General features: G+C 38.0%; 1 protein-coding gene across 5 annotated transcripts in view; it reads left to right on the top strand.

The window, feature by feature from the left end:
- The window catches only part of robo1 (roundabout, axon guidance receptor, homolog 1 (Drosophila)), a 507,989-nt gene extending 485,111 nt beyond the window's left edge, over nt 1-22,878 (top strand). For all 5 annotated transcript variants that reach the window (XM_088639703.1, XM_088639701.1, XM_088639702.1 and 2 more), the window contains 11 exons: nt 2,223-2,265; nt 4,315-4,469; nt 7,678-8,013; nt 11,416-11,526; nt 12,740-12,884; nt 14,124-14,387; nt 14,779-15,185; nt 15,556-15,702; nt 18,820-19,119; nt 19,694-19,896; nt 21,697-22,878. In XM_088639703.1, the coding sequence (XP_088495829.1) occupies nt 2,223-2,265; nt 4,315-4,469; nt 7,678-8,013; nt 11,416-11,526; nt 12,740-12,884; nt 14,124-14,387; nt 14,779-15,185; nt 15,556-15,702; nt 18,820-19,119; nt 19,694-19,896; nt 21,697-21,711 (2,126 nt within the window). In that variant the 3' untranslated portion in view covers nt 21,712-22,878. The remainder of the gene's footprint in view (nt 1-2,222; nt 2,266-4,314; nt 4,470-7,677; nt 8,014-11,415; nt 11,527-12,739; nt 12,885-14,123; nt 14,388-14,778; nt 15,186-15,555; nt 15,703-18,819; nt 19,120-19,693; nt 19,897-21,696) is intronic.
- Nucleotides 22,879-25,476: the final 2,598 nt, after the last annotated feature.

Raw genomic sequence — 25,476 nt, 5'->3', positions numbered from 1 at the left:
GCTGAAACTTACAGATCCACTTATTATATAGTCAAGGTAAACCACTTTCATTACACACGGACAGACACAATCACAGTTAAATTTTGACCTTTCAAACTAATGTTTTACACCTGGACTTATTTTGGATTCTCATAAAAAAGGGGCTGAATACTTATGCAGTTGTGAAATCTTATAGTTTTCTTTGAAAATCTAACTCAATATCAATACTTTTGCCCTCATCTAGTTTGAAGTAGATTGTATCAATTCTAAATCATAATTGAAAGTATGATTACTTGGAAAGTAAGATTGCAATCTGAGTTGGTAACAAAATGTGTAAACACTTTTCATAGGGGGTGAATACTGTCTTTTTCATCTTGCATGTTTGCATCTTTCAGCTTTGTCCGTGCATGCTGTTTTGTTGCGTTTTGCAAGTTTCTCTAAATATTATGGTTTCACTTGTGTTTTTCTCCATGTTTGCCTTTATGAAAGAAGTCTTCATAAGTGATGTATCTCTGGTTAAACCAGTAAAGGTCCTCATTGGCCTTGTAATCCAGAAAACGCTGGGTGAAATATAGGCTAAATCGTTACTTAGCCATGACCAGGAGATCTTAGGGGCCAGTGTCCCAAGGTAGACACCATCTGATGCACTTAGGCTCCTGAGAGCTTGTGGTATTTCAAAGTGCAAGTTGCATCAGTCCTCCAAGTAATAGTTTAGCTGTAATGTTGCACTGTGTGCTTGCAGTACATTTAGAAGTCAGTGGCCACTCAGTGCATGTCAGAGAAAGTATGCAAATGTATACAACTCCTGCATGCTGGTACAGATGGGATGACTCAGCAAAAATAAAATTCAGTTCAGAAGGATAAACAGAAAATTTCAAAGTGATAGTCAAGACCATTAGAGTAAGTTTGACTTACAAAAGGAGAAAATTGACTTAATAAGAAGATGATAAAATTTGGTGACTTGATCAAAGGGCCAGTGCATTTCAGATGAAAAGTGAAAGTGAAACGTGAAAGTCAGATATACAGTACCAACTAAACCTCTTACTTGAAGGTGGTTTAATACACAGTATAAATTGGAAACTCTTAGTGCACCGACAAAGTGAGTGCAGTGAATATTTAAAAGCCCTACAAATCTGCAGCTTTTTATACTTGATTTTAGGATTGTCATGTTAGAACTCGCTAAATAAACTGAGCTTGTTAGTGCTGATACCACATGAGTACAAATTTAATCATACTTTTAGAAACTGCTTTTAAAAACCATTTTGTTTATTTGGTAGCTATATGTGGAGGAATGTTTGTTATTTTTTTTTTGTCAGAAAACTTTTTTAAAGCATTAACACATAAATATTTTGTTTTATCAAGAAGATGGCCCCTTTGAGGTCTTTGATTTCATTATTGAGAATACCTTTTTTTATGGGTACCTGTATATGTAATTAGATAAAATCAACAATCTCATTTAGGGTCAATTTCCACACTTATGCTCAATCTTCTGTGTCATTACCCCATTCAATTTTTTATGTCTTGGGGAAACCTGGTTTCAGAAAAGGCATTTTTAATGTTGTTTTTGTTTTTGGATCACTGTTATATTTTGGTTATTTTTGGTTACAGACTGTTATCAAGTGGAGAATAACATCTTCTTAAGACAATGCTAATATGGGCCAATGATTGGATGCTTGAAATTTTTTATCAGAAAATTTTGAAGACTAGAAAGAGACCAAAATCAAACTGGGATGGAAAAACATAAAAATAGTACATTTTAATCCTCGAAAAAATAATAATTAAAAAGGCAGTTATCTCTCCTGCACACTCTGCTAGCTTAAAGCACCTTGAAAGAGAGCAGATCAGCTACAATTTCCACATTCCCCCATCTTCAAAAATGCCAGTTCTAGAATCCATCAGAAATTGCCACACAGCTAAGCTTCTTAGGAGTTTCACTAGTCTGTCAAATTGTATTGTGCTGTTTGAACATGAGACCATATAATGCATGTCTATGCACTCATATGGTCTACGGTATGTGCACAGTATGTATTTGCATGTGATGATTAGTTTGCCCAGGTCTGTGTGATGAGACAATGTGTGATGTGCAATAATGAGTTACGATATGTGTATATTTAACTATACTGTAAACGAAGCACAAAGCTTAAATCTTGAATGTCTGTTCCTGTGCCATTCAATGTGTGTTCTTCCGTTGACAGCTAAAAAGCTGATATTTTACCCTTCTCCTTTTATGAAATACCTTTTAGTGACCTATCAGAGAGGAGGAGAGGCTGTGAGCAGTGGAGGGAGGTAAGGATACCTTTAATACTTTAAAAATGATATTTTGTGTGACTTATTATCCTAGTGGAGGTTTACACAAAAAGGCAGTAGAAGTGTAGCATCTTTTAGTTTTATTGGAAGATGGTAATCAATTTTTCCTCATCACAGAAAGCAGATTTTGGGCTGAAATCACTACTGTGGTAAAGCATTTCTAGACTCACTATGCCTGCATAGTATTTGTGCACAAGTATTGCTGTTTCCCAGATATCACAGCACTTCGGTGCTCTTCATCAGCAAAACAGCATGATTGTCTGTTTTTCTTTAACAATGGGTAGATTTTTAAGTTTGATTCTTCAGTGCTATTTGCAAAGAGCAGCCTTGTTTTAGAAGGGCTTGTTTATCCGGTCTTTAATTCTTTCCAGGTATATTTGCTAAAGATTGGAGGATTAGGTGCCTTTTGGAAAGATTTTTGTCAAACTCGGTGATTCTGTGCTGACCTTTGAGGAAATTAATGGTTGCATTATTTGTAATTTTTCTAATTCCAAATTAACCACAAAAGTAGTTTATCGGAAAGTTGTGCTTTTGAACACTATCAAAAAAACATTTCTTTTTTTTTTTCAATGAGAAATCATTTAAACATAGGGATATAACACAATAAACAATTAATCAATGCATTTTCTGCATATTTGTGTATTTACAAAGAATCTGTGATCATCCCTGTGTTCTGTTTCAGAAGCATTTGGTGAATTTAAAAAAGGAGATTCCAAAACCACAGTAAACATTAACAAGAGTAGATGAAAGTGCATTAGAGGCAATGCAGTGAAAAAATGGTTGAGGGCTTATGCGCACTTCATATACAGACACCAGAGGGAGTGCTTTGACTTTGAAAAACAAAAGATTAAAAAGAAATGTCCCCCAGATTAGCTGATGCCTGTTCAATTTAAAGTGATCTCATTTTGGCATTTATGAAGACAAAGATATACAGCTGCTTACTGGATGTGGTAAATGAAAATACATGTTCATCAGCAAAATTTGTGTCATAAGTGCTGAGGGAAGCAGAATTATTACAGCCAGCAAAATATGAAGGCTTTAACTGAGAGGATTCTATTCTGAATGAGGTTTTAAAGTTTAATATCTGAGGAGGTCTAGTAAATGACTCTTTCACATATTTACTTATCAGTTCTCAGACCTTTTCATTATCAAATATAAAGATAAGAAAAAAATCAGTGACAAAGGCACTCTCATTGTCCAGTACTGATATGGGGGCACAATATACATTCTTAGTTGTATGCAGAGTTACAAGTTTAAGAAGCATATGTGTTTCTTAAAATATTTCACCACTGGTTATACCTTAAAAATTAATTACTAGGGAACCATTAGTTAAGATAATCCATTTTTTCATTTACTTAACCTGCCTGCAGTTTCTCTGAGATCTTTTTCAATACCACCTTCCACCACATAAGTGTGTCTTTCTTTGTTACCTGAGTGTTACCTTTGTTACCTGTCGTTCAATTGAACCTGAGTTTTGAGTTCACTAATGTGACATACAGTAACTTGATTCCATTTTCTAATATTTTAAAAATGAGCAGCAATTTATAACATATACCTTATATAATTTTTAATCCTGTAACATACTGTAAAATATTGTTACTAATATGTAATAATATCACATAAAATCTGTTTAGCCAAGTTGCTATCTAGGTCCATGCATTGAAAAATGAATTATGTACATACAGAGAGCAATGAAGTACAAACAGAAAACTGAGCTCTACTAGAGAGTTTTAAGGGAACCTGGCATGTTTAATAAATCAGACTAATCGTACAGATTACCTCATTGACATAAATAAAAGGGCTACAGCGTGTGTTGTATGTGTGTTTTATTGCTGCAATTACAGTTTACATAATTTTATGGAATTTGTAGGTGCTGAGATGTTTCTGATATTTGATGATGTTGACTCTGTTGTTACTGTCTTAGTACTCAAGAATTTCTGTTGTAGCACATATTCTCCATTAACATTGTGGCATTTTTCAAAAAAGTATTCAAGACTGTGTTCATGCTGAGTGTTCTCTTTATACTAGACCTGGCTTGCTGAATATAGGAGAGCCAGCAGCTCAGCCATGGCTAGCAGACACTTGGCCTAATACTTGCTCAAACCACAATGACTGCAGTATTAGCTGCTGTACCGCTGGAAATGGGAATAGTGACAGCAACCTCACCACCTACAGCCGACCAGGTAAGGCTCAATACATATATATGTGCACAACACATTGGGGCTACAGTGCCTCCTGACAAATGAAATTCAAGACCCAAGTCAGGGGCATGTCCATTCAAGCTACAGGAATGACAGCAGTGACCCCAGGCAGGACCCCAGCACTCAGAAAATGTATTGAATGATTCTTAATTAAAAAAAACCTGTAGGTCCCTGTGTAGAGGAGGTGGCTGAATTAGAGCCAGTCCAATCAAAGTCCAACATGTCCAATATGCAAAATCAATAAAAAACAGGCAATTCTTATTAAATGAGCACAAATCTGGTAATAGAGGGAGCTGTAGAATTACACAGACTTTAGACCCTTTCTTTTTCTCATGTTTCTTGTAAAATGCCATGGAAGGTACTAAAAGTTGAAAATATTCACTAGAGGGACTCATGGGAAATGTCTCCTTCAAATTGATAATTACTTAAGTAATTTGTTTTTCTAAAACAGTACATTGTTTTATAATGTTTGCCATTGGCAATAAAATCATATATTCAAAATTTCAAAAGACCCAAGTGTATTTTCCAAGGAACATGGACTATGCAGATCCTTCCTTTCACTAGGGTCATTGAAACCTAGCAGAGATGGGGAGCACAGTCTTGTGATTTGTTGGAGGTGAAACCCAGGGCTTTTTAAAAAGCTTGAATAACTTATTGGTTTTACTTTCCTGCTAATCAAATTGCTTAGCTGATTTCCTTACTGTTTGTAGTCCTTGATGTAATATTCCTTAAGTGCTCAGTTATTTAAGAAATGTGGCCTAGCATTGGAGGTCAGACTCGATAGTGTGGCGGAGCAGTACCTGCTGGCCTCTGAAGGAGGACGGACAGATACATGTGGCCTTTTAATGCAGTTAGCAGTAATAGGGCAGACAAAGGGAACTGGAAGTGAGGAGGTGAAATTCACACAAGCAGTTAAGTGCTCCTGCAAAGAACGCCGTTATTAATAACAATCCTGTATCCTTTCGAAGACTGGGGCATATTGACATCTCACTTAAGCCCTGTGGTCTCCTGCAGAGCTTGGAATGTTCCCAAAAATGAAAATGGTTGGAACTTTAAACAATCCACAGATAATGTGGAAATGCAAGTCTGAGGAAACAGTGAGGCTTGAAGTGCAAAGCTGATATTATCTCCTCCCTCCCCCACCCTTTTCAGCTGCATGGAGGGATGAGTGTGTAATGTCCATCCCATGTGTTAAATGTGGGTTCGTTTCTGGAGTGAATGTTTTGGTTTTGATACAGCAGCGGATGAGATAATTGGCTCCGGTTCTCTTATTTCAGTTGGTTCAGTATATGAGAGCTATAACATGGGTTACAGTCATGGACTTAAAATTAAGACAAGCGTATGTATCCTGTAACCTACTTTTAGGGCAAGCTGTAGTTCAACTAGTCGTGTGTTTGCAGCTTCTGAGGGCTTATACATTGGCTATTGTGGACCCATACTGGCTCTCCTCCTCAAGTAAGCATGCCCTGAGGTCAGTTTGTTAGACTAGGGAAAAGGGAAAACAGAAAAAGACCAACCTCAGATAAAACTAGGAACTTTCAACAGTAAGTTCTGGTTCTACCAGCTTGGAAACCAAATTCATTATCACAAATAAAGCCACACATAGATTTTTGAAATTACAGAACTGGCGAGGAGGTGGTTCTCAGTAGCTGCAGATGAATCACATAAATATACCACAATAAAGATTTTACTCCTTTATTTTAAGCTAACATTCCTCAACTAAGTAACATCTTTCAAGTTCCATCTGCTTTTCAGCTGAGCTGGAACTGAAAGAGGACTCTGAATTTATTGGCATATCTGGATATAAGCCATGTGCCACAACTGTGTATGTGATGCTAACATACAGTTCTTTCCCCCAAAAAATATTAAAAACAATAGCTTCAAAAATAAAACAATGTTCTTTCTTAAAATAAATCATTTCCAGACAGAATCAGGTCATATGTCATGTTTTGCTGTTGTGCCTGGGGCCTATGATAGATTAATTCATATATACTGTATGTTGGTAGTTTGGATGAGACAATGAGAGAAAATGTTTTGGTTTCATTTAATTGGTGACAAACACACCATTTAGTGGAAACTGAAATGGGCAGTGTTTAAAGGAAGATATCTGCTTTTTCCTATGGCACCCCAGTCTGAAGTTTTGGTGTTGTATAGAAAGAATGCATTCTTGATGACACCTCTGCTAAAGCTCAGGTTTCCTAAAATACCTTTAGATTCTCTTGTAATCTAAACTGAAGTTATAGCGGGCTTTGAAGTACACATATTGCTGTAGCACAATTGGTTTGTTTTTTTATATTTGTAAAAAACAATGGTTTATTTTCAGAAAGTGACTCAGTTGTTGTAGTATTTTTTTTTGAATCTTTAAAAATACAAGTTGTGACAAGATAATTTCACTCCTATATGTACTGTAAGTGTTATAATTACTTTCATCTTTGTCTCTGTCATAGCAATATTTTTTAACTCTTCGGGCATATTTGTTGAGCATTGTTAAATGAAAGGGCATTTTTACAATGTGAAAGCATTTAGAGCACATTCTTAGTTCACTGTATTTAAATAACTGGCTTTCAAGTGCTGTTTTCTTTCTTTGTTCATTTATCATACAGTAACAAAGGTACTCACAGCCTGAATATACTTTAAGTAAAAGGCTTACTCTATTTGCATTAACAGCATGATGATGAAAGAAACAAAGAATGTGAAAGCTGCCTACCTTGTCTGCAACAAGCACACACCCAAGTTTGTGAATATAAAAAATACTATTACACAAGAAAAATGGGCTCTCCATTTAAAAAACTCCACTGAATATGAAAAACCTTTTGTTTGCTTTTAAAATCTGTTCTTGAAGAACATCAACAGCCATTCTTAGTGTTGACTCAAAGAAACAGAGAAATCTTAGAGGGATTAAATATAAATTTAGTAAAATCTTAGAACTATGTCAGGAAATACTGTATTATGTTGTATTTCAAATAGGTACTTTACAAAATATCTCTTAACAGAAAAATAAAGTTTTCCTAAATGTCTGTTTGATTAATATATTCTCAATAGCAGTGAACAGCACTTATATATCCTATAATGAATGTTCTAATTATATAATGAAAAATAAATCCATTACAACCTCAGTAAAGCATCTGCAGATTTAAAATAAATGTGCAAAAAGCAGCCTTTGAATTGTACATTGTTTTACATGGCTCAGCCGACTGCATTGCCAATTACAACAATCAGCTGGAAAATAAACAGACCAATCTGATGGTGCCAGAGTCAGGCGTCTACGGTGATGTGGACCTGAGCAACAAGATCAACGAAATGAAGACCTTCAACAGCCCCAACCTGAAGGATGGCCGCTTTGTCAACCCCACAGGGCAGCCCACACCCTATGCCACAACCCAGCTCATCCAGTCCAACATTGGAAACAACATCAACAGTGGTACTGTGGATGTGAACGAGAAGCACTGGAAACCCTCTATCCAACAGAAGCAGGAGGCAGCTCAGCTTCAGTACAACATCATGGAGCAGAATAAGCTGAACAAGGGTGAGTATAGGATGTTTGGGAGGAGCACCTTCAATCACCTGGCCCAGTATCATATTCTCACATCTAGAGAACATAGCCCATGAAGTTCCTCTTAACCCATAGATCTCAATCCATAGAGCTCTCCTTACTCCCTGAACTCAGCGGTATCATTGGAGCACTTCTTAGTGCCTTGTGCTACTCTTAATTCACAGAACTCGGTCAATAGAACTCAAGGTGAAAAATTATAGCTACTGTACTGTTATTTAAGTGCACCTTTTAAGGTAGAGATTAAAAGTGTATAATTGCAGCAGCATTTGATGATGATAATGATAATTAGTAGTATTAATTGTAGTAGTAATACTTAGGTATGACCTAAGTAGATAGTAAATACATTATCTATGGCTTTCAAGTTTCAGCTAGAATGACACACAGTGGTCAATGATGTGTTTAAGCTGTGTATTTGGTATGTTAGAAGACTGTGAGAGAAGTAGTTCAAGTAGGTAGCTTTGTCAGCATCTGTAGGCTGCAAAGGAACAAGTAAAGGTTTATTCCATGCTGAAAAGAGCTTTCTTCGGTTGTGAGAAAGACAAGGGAGTCAGCAAAGATTATATAACACAGGAGAACAAAAGCCGGAAGTGTAGAGGAGGCGGGAACAGGGTGGAGGCAGTGTGGGCACTCAGGTGGTGCAAAGTCAAAAGAGTTGGAGAGAGGTGTGAAGTCAAAATCTGCAAATGAATAGAGAGGATTAGAAGGATACGAGTCTGTTGAAGAGGAAGGTGTGAACCTAGTTCCAAGATAATTTTGGTTTCAGATGTCTTTCTGCAACAGGAGTTAAGAAGGCCTTCTTTGAGAATGCAGACGGAGAGATCGGTGTGATCATGGCTGTTAGAGGTGAAATGAGAAACTTTGGGCTTGGAGAAATCTTTTATCCTAACAGCCCTAACATGATCTCTGAAGTGATTTCCAAGTCTCTTTCCAATTTCCAATGTACATAGTTGGGCGTTTCTGCAAGAGATGCAGTACATAAGGTAGCTGGAGGTATAAGATGTCATCTGAGTGATCTGGAATTGTCCTGGGGGGCCTTGAATGAGCATGGTGTTAGATATGTATTTGCAGGTGATGCAGTAAGTTCTGTAGCAGGGGAAGGTGCCTGGTGTGGATGATTGGTGAGGGTGGTCAAGGGAGCTGTGAACAAGAAGGTTATGCAGATTAGGTGGTTGATGATATGAGATCAGAAAAGAGGGTACCGATAGAGGGATCATTCTGTAAAATGGAAACCCTCTTTTCATTATCTCTTATCGCCAACCACCTTGACCATCCTCAGAAATCATCCACACCAGGCACCTTCCCCTGCAAATACATATCTAACACCATGTTCGTTCAAGGTCCCCCGGACAATTCTGGATCCCTCAGATGACATCTTGTACCTCCAGCAACCTTATTTACTGCATCTCTTGCAGAAAATGCCCAGCTATCTACATTGGGGAAACCAGGAAGGAGACTCGGAGACTGCTTCAGAGAACATCTTTGGGCTGTTAGGATAAAAGATTTCTCCAAGCCTTTCCCTTTCCTCCTTTCTCCATTTCTTCAAGCATAGTTTCTTATTTCACCTCTAATGGCCATTATCACACTGATCTCTCCGTCTGCATTCTCAAAGAAGTGTTTCTTAACTCCTATTGCAGAAATACATCCGAAACCAAAATTATCCCGAAACTAGGTTCACACTTTCCCCTTCTCTCAACGACAGACTCGTTTCTTTCTATTCCTCTCTCTTCATTTGCAGGTTTCGACTTCACACCTGTCTTCAACTCTCTCGACTTCGCACCACCTGAGTGCCCACTCTGCCTCTCCCCTGCTCCCACCTCCTCTATACACCCTGCTTTTTTTCTCCTGTGTTATATAATCTCTACTGACTCCCCTCTCTTTCACACACCTGAAACAGACCGTGAGAGAAGGATATTCCTCTTTGTTTTTCTTTCAGGTATGCAGGGTGAAGTGAAATACATTATTTGAGAGGTTTAGGAGTATGTCCTCTTTTACACAGTTACAATGCATCATGAGACACAGAAGCCATTTGATTCAATGTAATTCTGAAATAATTGTAAATCTGTGGTGTGTTATGCATACCAAATTATTTTTTCTCCATAACAGTAGCATACACTTACTACTTAGGCACATTTAAAACTGCTTCAAGCCACACAAATATTCTCTGCATAGTAGCAAACATTAAATAATAATGTTCTGGTAACAGAGTAATTAAACTGAGCCTTATGGAGGTTATTCGGTTATTCATAAAGGGAATAACCACATGGTCTACATAATCAGTTCATTCAGTTCCTCTCAGAACATATTTGTGGTGGAGTGCCGTCTGATAGCATTCAGATCCTTTTTGATGATGTCTGAATAGAGCTAGAGATTGTAATCTCAGATTGATATAATTCTAAAACAAGGACAAAAAAGACATGAAATACGTTTTTTTCTGATTTCACGCACATGACCTACACATGGAGGCTGTCTGCTTCAGAAAGTTTTTTGTTTCCTTTTTTTCTGATACTGTTACCGCCATTATTGAAAGCATAAGTGCTCACTTTTTGAGAAGGTTTAGTGACAGATTCGTGTATACAGTTCAATAGCCAGATGTGTTTTTTAAACAGCACAAAATTAAATCCTTCACTACACTCAAAGCTTTGGAATTTGCACTGTATATAGTATCAGGGCATTGCAAAATTCAACCATGAACTAGTTGGATCACTTTTTTAATGCATTTCCAAATGAAGACTGCAGGCATTTGTTAATTTGTTTGGCATTTGGCACGTATAATTTTGATTGAATGCAAATAAAATTATTGCTTGTTGTTAATGTTCAAAAAGTAAGTTTTTCAAGCCTTTTGTCCAAAATAGTTCACAATCATTCCTAACTATACAATATCCAGTATTTGTCTTATATAATAATATCAAATATTAGTATAAAAATGATGGACAAATAATTTGCATTGAGCATATCATTTTCAAATGATGTGAAAGTAACAGCTTGTTTAAGGAAGTTTACAAAGGAAAGCAGTCCCATTTGGCCCATCTAGTGTGTTTGGTTGTTAATTGATTCAAAGATCTCATCTAGCCATTTCTTGAAAGAAACCAGGGTACTGACTTTAACAGCATGGCTTTGTAGCTTGTGCTATACACTCCCAGAACCCTGTTTATAAAGAAGTGACTGCTGTTCTTGGTTTTAAGTGCACTTGCAAGTAATTTTCGCTATTTATTTTAAAGAAGTGCTTTGTGATGAATCCATTAGTGCCTTTGGGAATTTTGAATACTTGATTCAGGTCCCCTTGTAGTCTTCTCTGTTCAAGACCAATATTGATGTATTCAGGTTATCAGCTTTGCTAGTGTTAAAACATTTTCTTTGTACTATATGTGGTCACAGATTACCGGGTTGGCGACAGCACCATGCCAGCTACAATTCCATACAACCAGTCACATGAGCAGAGCGCTGCAGGCTCGTATAACAGTTCAGACAGAGGCAGCAGCACATCTGGTGAGTACAGCTCTGTGATGATTAAAGCAGAGCATATTTACCTGGGGAAGACAGTTTTGATTCAGTGGAATTCTATTTACAGTTGAATAAAATTATTTGTTTTGTTCTGATTTTTGATGTTACTGTGACAAATCATCAGTTCTTTAAAACTGCACCTCAGACTTTGACAAAAAGCCATCTGGATTTCACATCAAGAGATTTCATTAAAAACATGTTTTCCACACATACTGTATACAATGCGATATGTTAACTCAGTTTTGGTAAAAGATTATAAAGCATTAATCAGAACTGGTATTTATAATTTATATAAATGTCTCATAAGTTGAAGTAGGATATATGTAGCTTGCTGTTTAATGTAGAATTCTATTTCCCTCTAAAATAATCAGATTTTAGCATGTGCTATACTTATGTTTTAATGTTCAAGAATTTTAGACAAGAATAAAGCACTCTGTCTCCAATTTGTGGCAAGAATTTGTGTGGTAAACTGTACATGGTAAAGTATACCCTACCAGATATTTACATATTATTTCTTCCTGTAAAATGATTTGTAAAATCTAGACTAGACTTTAAAATTAAAGGGATGGATTTTTTGTGGTGCATTTGTTGCATATTTGCTGGTTTGTTTAATTTCCTTCTTCACTGCATGCAGCTGTTAGGAAACTGTTCATTAAGATCACCTTCATCTTACTGCAGAAAGCATTAATTTCATCACAGCTTATGTGTTTGTTGCTGGACAAGTACAAATTGCATACAATCCAGACGGCATGCTACAGTGCAATTTTAATAGATCTTATCTGTTTTTATATTGTATGTGAAGTTTAAGCAATTAAACAACAGCAACCATTTTACTAAAATTCTACAGCTCAATTGTTTGGGATTCTAATTCATTGCAGTTAATTGGCTTCTGTTTTTTTCATCTTTCTCTAACAGATAATATAGCTTTTGAAAAATGGTCGTATTTTTTTGATGACATCCCTGACATTTATTACCAATTGAGAGATAATGTGTATACGGCTTTCACTGCATAAATAACTACATGGAATCCATTAGTGCCTGTTTCCCTCTTCTGTGAAATTTTTATCAACATCAACCCTCATATTTTAAATGATACCGTTTGTTTTTTTTTGCCAGTTTGGTTTTGGTTTGCAGATAATTACGCTCAATTAGTCTTCGTGTACGTTTTGTTAATGGTCCCTTGCAATCTATCTCGCAGGCAGCCAAGGTCACAAAAAGGGAGCCCGGACACCTAGACTTGCTAAGCAGGGCACGATGAACTGGACTGACCTCCTCCCTCCTCCTCCTGCAAACCCCCCGCCTTGCAGAAGCACCGAGGAGTACGCCATCACCGTGGGGGAGAGGTGGGGTGTCTGAGCCCGGCTTTCTAACACAGCAAAGGGGCCATAGTACCAATACCTGTGTGGCAGAACATCTAAAGCTTTCTCAGCAGGAATTTCAAATTCATAAAATGAGTTATTGTGAATAATGATTTTGAATGGCAAGCTTGTTGAAACATTCTGCAGTGTACAGGATGTTCAGAAAGCGCTTTACAGGTGATGGGGACTCCCCTCCTCCACCTGGATGATCCGACGGCAGCCATAGTGCGCCAGAACGCTCACCACACATCAGCTATTAGTGGGGAGGAGAGCAATGAAGATGGGGATTATTAGGAGGCCATGATTGGTAAGGGCCAATGGGAAATTTGGCCAGGACGCCAGGGTTATACCCCTACTCTTTTCGAGAAACGCCCTGGGATTTTTAATGACCACAGAGAGTCAGGACCTCGGTTTTACGTCTCATCCAAAGGACGGCACCTGTTTACAGTATAGTGTCCCTGTCACTTTACTGGGGCATTAGGACCCACATGGACCACAGGGTGAGCGCCCCCTGCTGGCCCCACTAACACCTCTTCCAGCAGCAACCTTAGTTTTTCCCATCCAGGTACTGACCAGGCTCACACCTGCTTAGCTTCAGTGGGTTGCCAGTTGTGAGTTACAGGGTGATATGGCTGCTGATATTTGAATCTTTTTTATTTGATGTATACACAACAAATATATCACTGGGTAATCATTGGTAATTCAAAAAATGGACATCATTGGAAGGAGATGAATACTTTTGCAAAGCACTGCTTGAGTCTGATATAAAGAAATTAGCATTCCTGTTCCCATAGGGGACCTAGATCTATTAACATGTAGGCTTTCTGTAAGTCAGAGTTTAAGATGTCAGGATTGTCTGCTGCTCTATATCTGCAAAAACTGCAGAATATATTTGTATTAACATACATGTATAGACAACTGCAGTGCCTTACATACTATTTGTGTCTTGTTTGATTTCAGATAAACCATTTGGTAATGCTAAAAGAATCTGTGAGTTTTTAATAAACAGTTTAATAAACAGTAATAAACAGGCTCTGATTTCCTCCAGCCCTACAAATGCTGTACTGTATATACTGGTGTCTAAGTTGTCCCTATATGTTTCCAAAGATGGACTGATATCCTATCTAAGATGTAGCACTGCTTAGCCTGTTATTTTCAAATTAAAGCTTTCGTTTTCATTTCATCTGTAGATTGAGATCTCTTTTCGTTTTTTTTTGGGTTCAGCTTTGATCCAGACATGCAGTGCCCAGTTCCCCCGACCAGAATGTACCTGCAGCAGGATGAACTGGAGGAGGAGGAGGAAGAGGAGGAAGAGATAGAGAGGGGTCCTACCCCTCCAGTGAGGGGAGCTGCCTCCTCCCCAGCAGCCGTGTCCTATAGCCACCAGTCCACAGCCACTCTCACGCCTTCCCCTCAGGAGGAGCTGCAGCCCATGCTCCCAGAGTGCCAGGACAGCATAGCACCTGCACAACACCCACACGACCGCAGGTACCAGGTGGTTTTAGTCTGTAGAAGACAGATGTAGACAGACATAGAATTACACATTTCAAAGCTCAGCCCTCTATATTTTGCTGTCGGATCTTCTGCATGTCGACATTGCAATGTTGATTTGTAAAACTTAATGTTTTTTTAACAATACTTAGTAATCCATTAATAAATCCTAATTTCATGTAATATTTCCAGGTCCATAAGACTACCACAAGCCTTACACATGTCTGTTTCTGGCTCTGTAAGATTCTCAAACTTTGCGCTATGTTTTGAGCTTGGAATTTTGTACTAGTTTTCTTTTTACAAACGAGAGTGTCACTTACCTTCTTACGTGTATTACAGAAATACAGTTCCATGACAATTCCAAGCACTTCTGTTCACCCTCTTTTAGGCGCCATACAGTAAGCCCTCCACCTCCCCCAAGACCTCTTTCTCCACCTCACACATATGGGTACATCTCGGGGCCATTGGCACTGGACACCGATGGGCCAGATGAGGAGGGGGATGAAACAGATGTGGAGGTGGCCAAGGTGCACACCAGGAGGCTGCTGTTGCGAGGTCTCGAGCAGACCCCTGCCTCCAGTGTGGGGGACTTGGAGAGCTCTGTAACGGGCTCCATGATCAATGGCTGGGGCTCAGCCTCTGAGGAAGACAACGCCTCCAGTGGCAGATCGAGTGCCGTCAGCTCCTCTGATGGCTCTTTCTTCACTGATGCTGACTTCGCGCAAGCTGTGGCCGCCGCCGCTGAATATGCTGGACTCAAAGTTGCCAAGTATTCTATGCCGGATTCTGCTGGAGGTATGTTTTCCTACTTTAGGAGAATAGGAAACACTGAAAGAGACAGCTGTCCAAACATCTGTAACTAGACTGTGACTATTTTTTTAGAAATATCTGGTTATCTTTGCTGACATTTTAAAAATTACAGTACTGAAGTATGGATCACACGCCTTGCACAGGAACCTTAGGATTTTTTTTTTCAACTTTAAAAAACAACTAAAAGCAACTGCACCTGGAGCATGTAAAATATATTATGAAATGTGGCAGCATTTATACCTAGAGTGTGATTTTAGTCTAGCTGGTGCCACAGTTCTTGCTACACTTTCATTAATCAAACTTAAATGAAAGCCCACTAATGTGATATAGTTTTTCTCTTTCTCTCTCTCCACAGGGCGAAGACATTTTATGAATCCCCACAGCCACAGACCTACCAGCCCTGTCTCCACAGACAGCAACATGAGTGCTGTTGTCATGCAAAAAACCCGACCTACCAAAAAACAGAAACATGCCCCAGTACGCCGAGATGCCTACACAGAAGGTAGGGAGCAAATTGTTATGTGGGAAGAGCTGAAGAAAAGGTGTATGGGTATATATTGTTCCTAGTCCCGTGCTTTTTTTCACTGAACTGTTTTGTAAAATGTGAAAATACTCCATATCAAGCCTTATGCAACCCTGGGATGTCAGCTTACTGCCCACCCTCCTTACCCTTTTGAATGAATATGAGCTGGAATCTGAGGTTTCTTCAGTAGGTTACCATCCTGGATACACAGTACAGCAATTCTATATATGCCCCATTATTTTTTATCATTTGAATTCCCCAGCCAAGCAGGCCCTGTGGCTCCAACAGTTTTGAATTAATATTGTAATGGCAATACAGAAATATTTCTGAGTGAGTTGTAAGTCAGTGCTTTTAACTATCTCCTCACATACATGTAGCATCACTTGCAATATTTGCTTGCACTGAAAAGGTATACTGCTGGGAATCTCTGGGGAGTAGTGTTAGGATACTGCTGACACTGTGATGTTGTCTAGCAGAACACAATGAAATTGCCCCAGATGTCACAGCTTTTATTAAAGCACCATCTTCCAGTTAAAACAAAGAAAAACATAAAGTAAGGGGGTGGGGTAGGTAAAGTGAGACTCATCGGTGGTTCCTGTTAAATACATTTGCAGAAGCTTAACTATCTTGTCAACTGTTTGTAGCCAGTAATTCTGAACTCCAGCACCACTTATCCTGGAAACTGATTTATAACTTTCATTAGAATCAGCAGTTTATGTTTTGTTTTTCCTTCTTAGAGGGCTATCCAGTGCCATTATCATATAAAAAGGCTAATATTATAGATTCTAATCCAGGAGTGCATAAGGCCATGTTTCATTTACATCTGTCCAAGTTCCTAACCACTTGACAGAAAAATTTAATATCAAGCATGCTGCATGTGGAGCACAAGTAATTTCACTGCATCCTCGCCATTATCTCCCTTTCCCTTCTCTGCAGCTCTGCTCCCATTGTCTGTCGGATATTAGGCAGCTTGGCATGACACGCCGTGCCTGGCTGGCTGGCGTGCTCTCAACCAGCCTATCTTGACCCTGATCTGATGGTGGGAAGTTATTGTGCTTCTGTTTTAATCTGTGTGCAGCGGTGCAAGAGGGGAGCCCAGGGTGTAAATCTTCTGCTTTATAAGCAATTGTACATTGATGGCACCCCCCACAGAACAATTTCATGTGGTTTTCAAGGAGGCCCTTGCTGCATTTGCCATTTTAGGCCTGACTACATTAGCAGTGAGCCAGTATGCCTATAAATATAATACTTGTTAAATGTCCAATAGGCAGGCGTACACCAGTGGGACCTTCTGTGGCCTGCTAATTTCATCGTTGTTTGCTCACCGTTCTTCATCTTTGAGTGAGAGCGTAGTGTGCAGCTGATTGGCTGCACAATTCAAATAAGCGTTTAATGACTCTTTTTGTGTCTCCCTCTGCACATTTAACCTTTTTCCTTTGAAGGTCCATCAAAGAAACTGAATGGTTTCTGCTAGGCGCAATTCTGCACCATTTGTACATTTTAACAAGTCATAAAATAATAAGATTTATAAGTCATAATTTTTAACTGGTTTTAATATATGTATAGCACTCTGGTACATTACAGTGCTCACATGTACAGTATATGATTAATTTCAAGGCAAATAAAAATACCCAGAGATGAAAAATAGAGGTGAGTGAGTGTATTACTGAAATCCTAGATGGAAAAGACAAACAGAAGTGAGTAAGGAAAAAATCAGGTGCATCAGTCATGTAGTTTAAGAAAATCATTTGTAATCACAGCAACAACAAAAAAATTATGCTTTATTGGCTGGACTAATTAAAACATTGTAGTTGATTGAAGTTGTAATTGAAGCTGATTAGTGGATCACAATAAAAAATGTCTCATTAAAGAAGTTATATGCTTAACTTTGATCTGTAATACATTGTTACTGTATTACTGTTAAATTGCTAAAATTGCAAACCTATAGCTCCAGTAACATTAACATAATGTTATTTTCTAGACCTGCTATGTACAGTTCCATTAATGGCAAAGTTTTCTAAAGCATAAAAGAGTCAATGTTATTCTGTGTTTATGAAGTATTTAATCCTGTGTGGATTACAGTAGATAGCAGAAACAAAGCTGCTCCTCCAAGCGAAGCTGATTAGCGGATCAAAAGCCATATTGATCACAAGCAGGAAAGGATTTCTGCCTTGCAAACGTGTGTATGTGTGAGCTCACGGACATTAAATGTTGTATCCAACACAAATGCTACAATAAATAATGACTCAAGGACATGATGGATTGATTAATTGACTAAGAAGAAGGCAGATTGAGGTGCTGTTTGCAGATGCTACGAAAGATCTTCTCAAGTAGTTTTGCAGGAAAATTGCTGATTCAGATCTGCTAAATGTTGAGGGATTGGTTTGATCTGGTTTCTCAAATACGATTTAAAGGTTAAGCTTGCTGTGAAAAACAAGTGTTTTTCCTTCATTTTTTTAAGTATGTACTGTATAAGGCTTTTGCTTTGCTGCTGCATAGCCTATTATTGTCAGAAAAGTGCTGTCATAAATTATTTCACATGCCATTGCAAAATTGTCCGTTGCCAGGTGTAAATGTTGAACCAAATTGTAAAGTATGCCAAGCAGGCATTCTGGGATTTACCATGTGCCTCCTTAAGTCATTTACTTGCTTGTGTCTAAATTAACAAGACTTGTCAGATATCTTTTTTGTCTGTCACTCTTCTTATATTCTTAAAATTGTGACATTTTCATTATGATATTTTATGATGTTTTTAGTTTTAGGAGGACAAATTTATAATCTCACCTATGCATGAATATCTTTCCTGCTGTACAACCACTTTGCCGTTCTTTCTCCCTGCCCTACCTCCACCCCATCATGACCCTTGCACCAGCTCTCTGGCTTATTCCTCATGACAAGAGAAAAGTCCCGTCAGCCTCATTCTTAGGGGCAGGTGACCATTACCTCAGCGAGACGAGTGACGACGAATATACATTTAAAGTCTATTAGACTTCCAATACTTTTCACCTCAAGGCCTCAAGGATTTGTTTGAGCTACTGAATCTGAAGCTTGACACTTGGATTTGATTGCATTTCTGGTGTTCATCACTTCCTACAGACCTACCGCCTCCACCACTGCCTCCTCCTGTGATTAAGTCTCCCACTCACCAGTCCAAGTCCCTGCTTGAAGGCCGTCCCATTGTGTCCCCAAAAGTGGCATCTACAGACCAGAGGGCAGAGCGGCCAGGTGAGAAGAGAGGTGCCAACTACAGAGGTAGAGAAGGCTCAGACCCACGACAGCACTCAGATGGACGCACAAGCTCATCGGAGCGACGTGAGTCCCAGGAAAGGCACAAGACCCGTGGAAGCAAAGCAGTAAAACATGAGAGCACGCCAGCCAAGTCTCGCCAGCCCCAAGGTATTGATGCATTTGGTAAAACTAGTGCATGCTACTAGCCACATTGAGGAAAATGCATATCCAGTTTGACATAGCACTATCCAGATTACCTCATGACAACTGCATTTTTATCCTACTTTGGTTGCTTTGTTAGTCAGTTTTATCTTCTAACTTGTAAATTATATCTTGGAGAGATTAGATTTTTAAGACTTCTGTTTCTGTTGAATGTTTTTGTTCTATCTTTCCATATAGTCACAATTAATGCCACACTTTCTAATATTTTGTGTGACAGTGTTCTACCTTTTAAAATGGGAAACAATTCTAACATTGAATTGCCTGTGGGTACACATTTTTTTACAGAAAGATAGATGCGATTTGAAGGGATTGTGGGGTGGGACAATAATCCCAAAATACCTTTTAAACTGGAAAACTGAAGCAAGAAAATTAAGGCACATTAGTATCTATAAGATGTGTGTTGTAGCCCACCAGATCCAAGCAGTTTACTGTATGATGAAATTCGAACTGCAGGTTACTGTAAAATACTGAATGCAACTATTTTGTGGTGGTTTCTAATGCTAGCTTCTTGTTGCTGTAGCTGCTGAGGACATTCTTCCATATAGCCGGCCCTCGTTCCCTGCTCTGCATAGCCCCCGAGACCCCAGCTCATCCAGCTCCATGTCCTCCAGAGGTTCGGGGGGGCGGCGGAGACCAGAGCAGACAGGCGGGGGGCGCAGGAACACCTCTGACATGGGAATGCCTGGAATGGGAACCTTCGAACAGGAAGAAGAAGAATTAGAGGCATGTTGTTAGCTGTCTTTTTTATTTGCTTTTTTAGTTTCTAGCCTGGGTGCTCATGCGGTTATCTCCATTATTAATTAAAGCACTCTGCATATCAAAAAGACCATTTAATCTTCGTTAAAGGCAGTTCCTTTGATCATAAGCATCTGTAATCTGTCACTGTCTTAGAAAATGCTATATTACCATCCAAGCAGCTCAATTTTCATCACTTATTATTTATATTTATTTGTCTAAAGATTTATTATGGTATTAAAATGCAATATAAATTGTTATACACTCCAGAAGGATATGGTGGTTTACGTGTGTTGCTTGCAGTGTAAATTATTCTGCCCCTGATGTAATCGCCTATAAGTAACTGTAATAAAGCAAGTACTTAATATAAAGTGAGTACAGTGTTAGTACTCCTGAAAAAACTAATGGAACATAGTACTGTTTGCACAAAACAGTCCTATCAGTCTATCATCCCCTCTCAAAGCTCAGTAAATGCCCCACAGTTCTAACTTGCAACATTGTTGGATTTCTGTCTTTTTTGCTTATGTGTTTTTTTAACTCATTAAGCATAAAGTATGGTATAAAAGGGCAGAATGCAGAGCCTTGACACCTGATAGAATGCATTAACATTCCTACCTGCTTATTTTTTAAGCTTTGAAAGCTCTGGTAGATTATACTGGAAGTGATGTGAATAATGTTTGGTACCTGTTTCATGTCTGTAGGGTCTGTGTGTTATTCCTGATATTGGTCCTGTTTTGGAGAAGTCCAGCAAGTGGATTTACTAGGCCACATTAACATGATTTGGCACAGGATAGCCAGCACAATAATTTGATTGGCTAGGGGTGGCAGTTCCTCCTTGACCTGGTAGTGTGGTATGGACGACCAGCACAAATGATCCCCTTGTCATACAAACCCTGCTGCCTGTTTGCTGTAATCTTGGTAATGATCCTGGGAATTTTAAAACTTGGACAGATGCTAGACTAACCAGGGTATAAAAACCTTTCACTGTTTCAACCTGTTTCACTGTTTTTGCCTCACCAGATTCATGCATAAACCTTCTTTTTTAAAAAGTCACTCATGTCTCTTCTTAATAACCTTACCCTTAAGGGGAAGTGAATCTTGCTTTACTTTACCCCTGCTTTGCTTTATTTTATAATGTTAAAAAGGTACTGCTTTTTTAAAAACTGCTTTGATCACTTTTCCCTGGTATTACCATAACCTTTATACTAACATCACAACTAGCCTAAAAGACATTATGACCACTGTTCTAAAGCTTTTAATACAGAGAGCAATGACCAAACATAGCCACAATAGGTCATATTATAGATATAATATTGTAGGTGTAGTGTAAGTTTCACCATGATGGTCAGAGTTAAGTTGTACAGAAAGTCACCTCATCTTGTTCCATCACTGGAGGAAATGCTGATAGAGTTTATTGGAGGATGGTAATATGGGGGCAAAACAGTCCCACACAAAAGTGGTACCAGATCTGTGGATGAGTCTTCTTCCTCCATTGGTTAGGAAACCAAGCAGCCAATTATAGCCAACTGTACTCCTGGGATATTTACACTTTCTCCAAACCATAACAACTACTCTGCTTTATATCTGCATTTTGAAACAAAAGACAATAGAAATACTTAGTAAAGCCTAATCCATTTAATTAGTTCTGAATCAGTATCCAATATTTAAAAAAATTATAGGTCCAGTCAGAAGAACATTAATTCCATTTGTTGGGAGAAATTAACAAAAATAGTTAGGTTGTCCATTTTAAAATATGAAGTATTTTTTTCTATTTTGTTTTACTAACAGGAGGCAGAAAGCTGAACACAACAGAGGGAAACAAGACCAATCTGTTAAGAAGTTTTGGTAAAACAGTATACAGTCTTCTAATTTTGAATACCAGATATTATGTTTGGTGAAACTATGTACATTGTTTCTTTACACCTGGAAAACTGACCAATTATTAATGTTCTGTTCTTTTTTTAATTTATGATGTCCATTTTATAAAAAAGTACATTGAAAGCAATTTAACTAGTGGTACTTTTTCAATTTCAATGCAATATGGGGTAATAGTTTACACAGACTATTATGACAGAGACTGCTTTGTCAAGACTCATTTTAAAGCCCTTTACAGTCATATGTTACTGTAATAAAAATTAGCTACAAGCATATTGGGGTGGCCCGTATTGTAAATATTTTTTTCTTTTTTAGTAACCTGTTGTGGTACTTAAAATTTGTCTTCCTTGTTGTTTTTTTATTCAAGCTGTAAATTGTTTAAACATTTAACCACCCCAAGAAAGTGCCACTTATGGATTTCATTTTGTTTTGTTTTTAATGCACTGTTTGAAATTCTTGATTTCTTTTCTTTGGTTTTAAAAGCACAATCACTAAACTTTATTTTAAACCATTTTATCTATTAATCTTTTTGTCTTACTGAATAAAGTGTGACAAAAAAGTCTTGTTTATCATGGTGATGTAGTTAAAGATGATAAGCTGGTGGCAAAGGATAGGAGTTGCATTGGTCACATGAGAGCATCCTGCTGGAGGTGTTTCACTCACATAAAACTTCAACATATACTTTGCAAAAACTCAAGACATAATTCCTGAAGGCAGTGGATCAACTTCTGTGAGTCTGTTTGGGACGATGCCTTCAATTCCCTACATCTGTGAAAGTAAACGATATCTTTGATTGCTTCAGGAAGAAAGTCCATCAATTTTTAATTCATGCGTACTGTACTGTTTTATACAGGTGAATAAAGCCAATCTGAGTGCCATCAAATTAATTTTTTTGTACTACAATTTAGTTAAAAAGAGTTAAACAATGATTGCATTGATTTTCAGGTGGAAGGGAATTAGCATTGTTTTTCATATTTTTTTTCCATATAAAAGGCAACCTCTTTCTCATTAGCCATTATTTTGCATATTGAGGATCACATAATCCTAAACATGTAATTTTTTCACATTATTTATTAAAAATGTCCTCAAATACCAGACTTATGTTTACGCTTGTTTCTTATATCAATTTATTGTGTCATCTGAAGTAAAGGAATGTTCTTGTCAACTTAATGCTACTCATGGACGCAAGCACCTACGTTCTAAGAAAAACTTGACTCAAAAGGAGCATCTCACTTCATCGTTTAACATCACCAAAACCACGAAACCTTTGCAGAAAACATTTTATCAATCAAAAAAGGTTCAACTAGAGCTTCACAAAACCGTTTTTAGAACTTAAAGAAAAAACGTTCATAGAGTCTAACATGTCCCATGCTTGGCGTAGTCACAAGAGTCCATGGTGTAAATCAATACCTACTTTTGATTCCTGCATCATATTTAATCCTTTTTTACCAACAAAACCACAAAAACATGTTATCAATCGAAAAAGGACAACCGGAGCTTTAAAAAAAACAAGACGATCGCAAAAGTACCAGCAAAACCAGCAAAAAAAATATATATCCCATGTTTTTACCTTATTCTGAAGCACGATATATATCCAAAGAGCCCAGACTAACCCTCCTCCAGACCTGGAGGCTACTGATAGGTTATTGACTTTGTAATAGATATTTGAAGCAGGACCGCCAGAAATAAGGTGATCTGATTGGTAAGAAAAAACGCTGTCATTCATTGTATTTTCAGCCATTCAGAGCCCCTAGGGGGTAAGACTTCCAGCTTTCTAGCTGTCAATCATTGACTCAGAAAGGGTAATCAATCGGTTTCTAATCAGTGCTCCTTTTTTCACACCAGAAGGCAACTCTGGCACAGAAGGTTTTTTTTTCAATGCCTAACAGCAGAAAAAGGCTCTCTAGCAGTGTCTAAAGGCTTTTATAGCAATTGCAATGCTTTATATTGTTATTGCTTTCAATATTTTTATGATTTATTTGGGAGAAATTTAATTCCAGGTCCAGTCTTCACAAAATATCATGTAGATTTTTTTCAAATTGATCAATTTGTCCCAGAGTTTTATCCAAGCTAGTAGACACCTAGGACAATGTCTACAAAGCATTTCTGACAAGCCTAGAATGGAAAATGCTGACCTCTGAAGACCAAAACAAAATTTCCACCTGCTGTTTTTGGGATTTTTTTTCTCCATATGTTTGTATGCTGAGTGGATTTCTTCTTGTATAAGAAATACAAGAAATTTGACTGTTCACACTCAAAGACAAGGGGTCACTTCAATTTAAGACCTGAACCAGGTTCCTGCTATGTTCTGCTGCAGAGATATAACAAAATGTTTAAGGGGAGGAAATTCCAGGTGGACATTGGCTAAAAGGGTCTTCGCCACAGGTTTTAAACAAAAATCATTTGAAAGCACTCAATAGCGAAAAAATAAAAACACACCACAGTGTATACAATATTATGACTTGAGTAAGGAAATAACCTCACATGATCTTATTACAGACACACTTGTGAATCAAGAAGGTAATGTAAAGCACAACTTTTTTGTGAGAGTTAGCATTTGCAGTGGTTTTCTCAACAATCCTACTACTACCTGTAGTGAATTGGCTTCATTATTCTGCTCTCCTCCCCACTGATAGCTGATGTGTGGTGAGCGTTCTGGCGCACTATGGCTGCCGTCACATCATCCAGGTGGATGCTGCACATTGGTGGTGGTGGAAGGGGAGTCCCCATTACCTGTAAAGCGCTTTGAGTGGAGTGTCCAGAAAAAGCGCTATATAAGTGCAAGCAATTATTATTATTATTATTATTATTACCTGGTAAAAGTGAACAACTACAAATGTTAATCTGTCAACAGTAAAGACAGTTGAGAACATGGGACATGACATGCAGAAAATGACCTTTCATGGCCACTTGAAGCATTCCCAGGGCAAAGATCATCTGTACAGTGGGGCTGACTACATCTGAATAAGATGAGTAACAATGGCTCAAAGATCCAGAAAGAAATCAAGACATAGGGTATTTAAACTAGGATGGAAGAGGGAATAAACCAAGAAAATCCAAAATGAAGTTACATCTGGTACAAAGACTAAAGGAGACCCAAAGGAGAAAACAAAGGAACATTTAATTAAATATTATACCTAAATATTTGGAAGAACAAAATACATAGGATACTGTAGAAGCTACCACATAACAAGGCAATTGTCAACTTGGCTAACTGAAAAATTGAAACGAATTTAACATTATAGCATTTTATATTGTGTGTTAGGTTATAGAAGCAATTATTAGAATTAAATTAGTTCATTAGCTAAATGGAAATAATATCTCAGGAATGCTCAACATAGGTTTAAAAAGGTGTGGCCTTGCCAAACCAACTTCTTAGAGTTTTTTAGAACAAGCAACAACAGAAACAGATATACATAGGACATATGAAATGTTGAACATGCGGAGCATGGCAATTCACAGTTGATTACTCAAAAGCTAAGCAATACATCAACCGTCTCACCCCCTTGGTAGCAGATCCCTCTGCTATTTTTCAACTGCTGATACCTGAGTACCAGGTGTTTTCAATAATTGACATGGCTAATGGGTTCTGGTCCGTTCCTCTAAATCCAGAGGTACAAGATTGGTTCGTTTTTGTTTTAGATGGAGAACAATATACTTGGACAAGGTAACCGCAGGGGTTTTATAAGAGCC

The sequence above is a fragment of the Lepisosteus platostomus genome, chromosome 7, assembly GCF_059453375.1.
Source record: "Lepisosteus platostomus isolate fLepPlt1 chromosome 7, fLepPlt1.hap1, whole genome shotgun sequence".
In the NCBI taxonomy this organism is placed as follows: Eukaryota; Metazoa; Chordata; class Actinopteri; order Semionotiformes; family Lepisosteidae; genus Lepisosteus; species Lepisosteus platostomus.
Note: the sequence above shows the minus strand (reverse complement) of the source record. Positions and strands in the feature narration are given on the sequence as shown.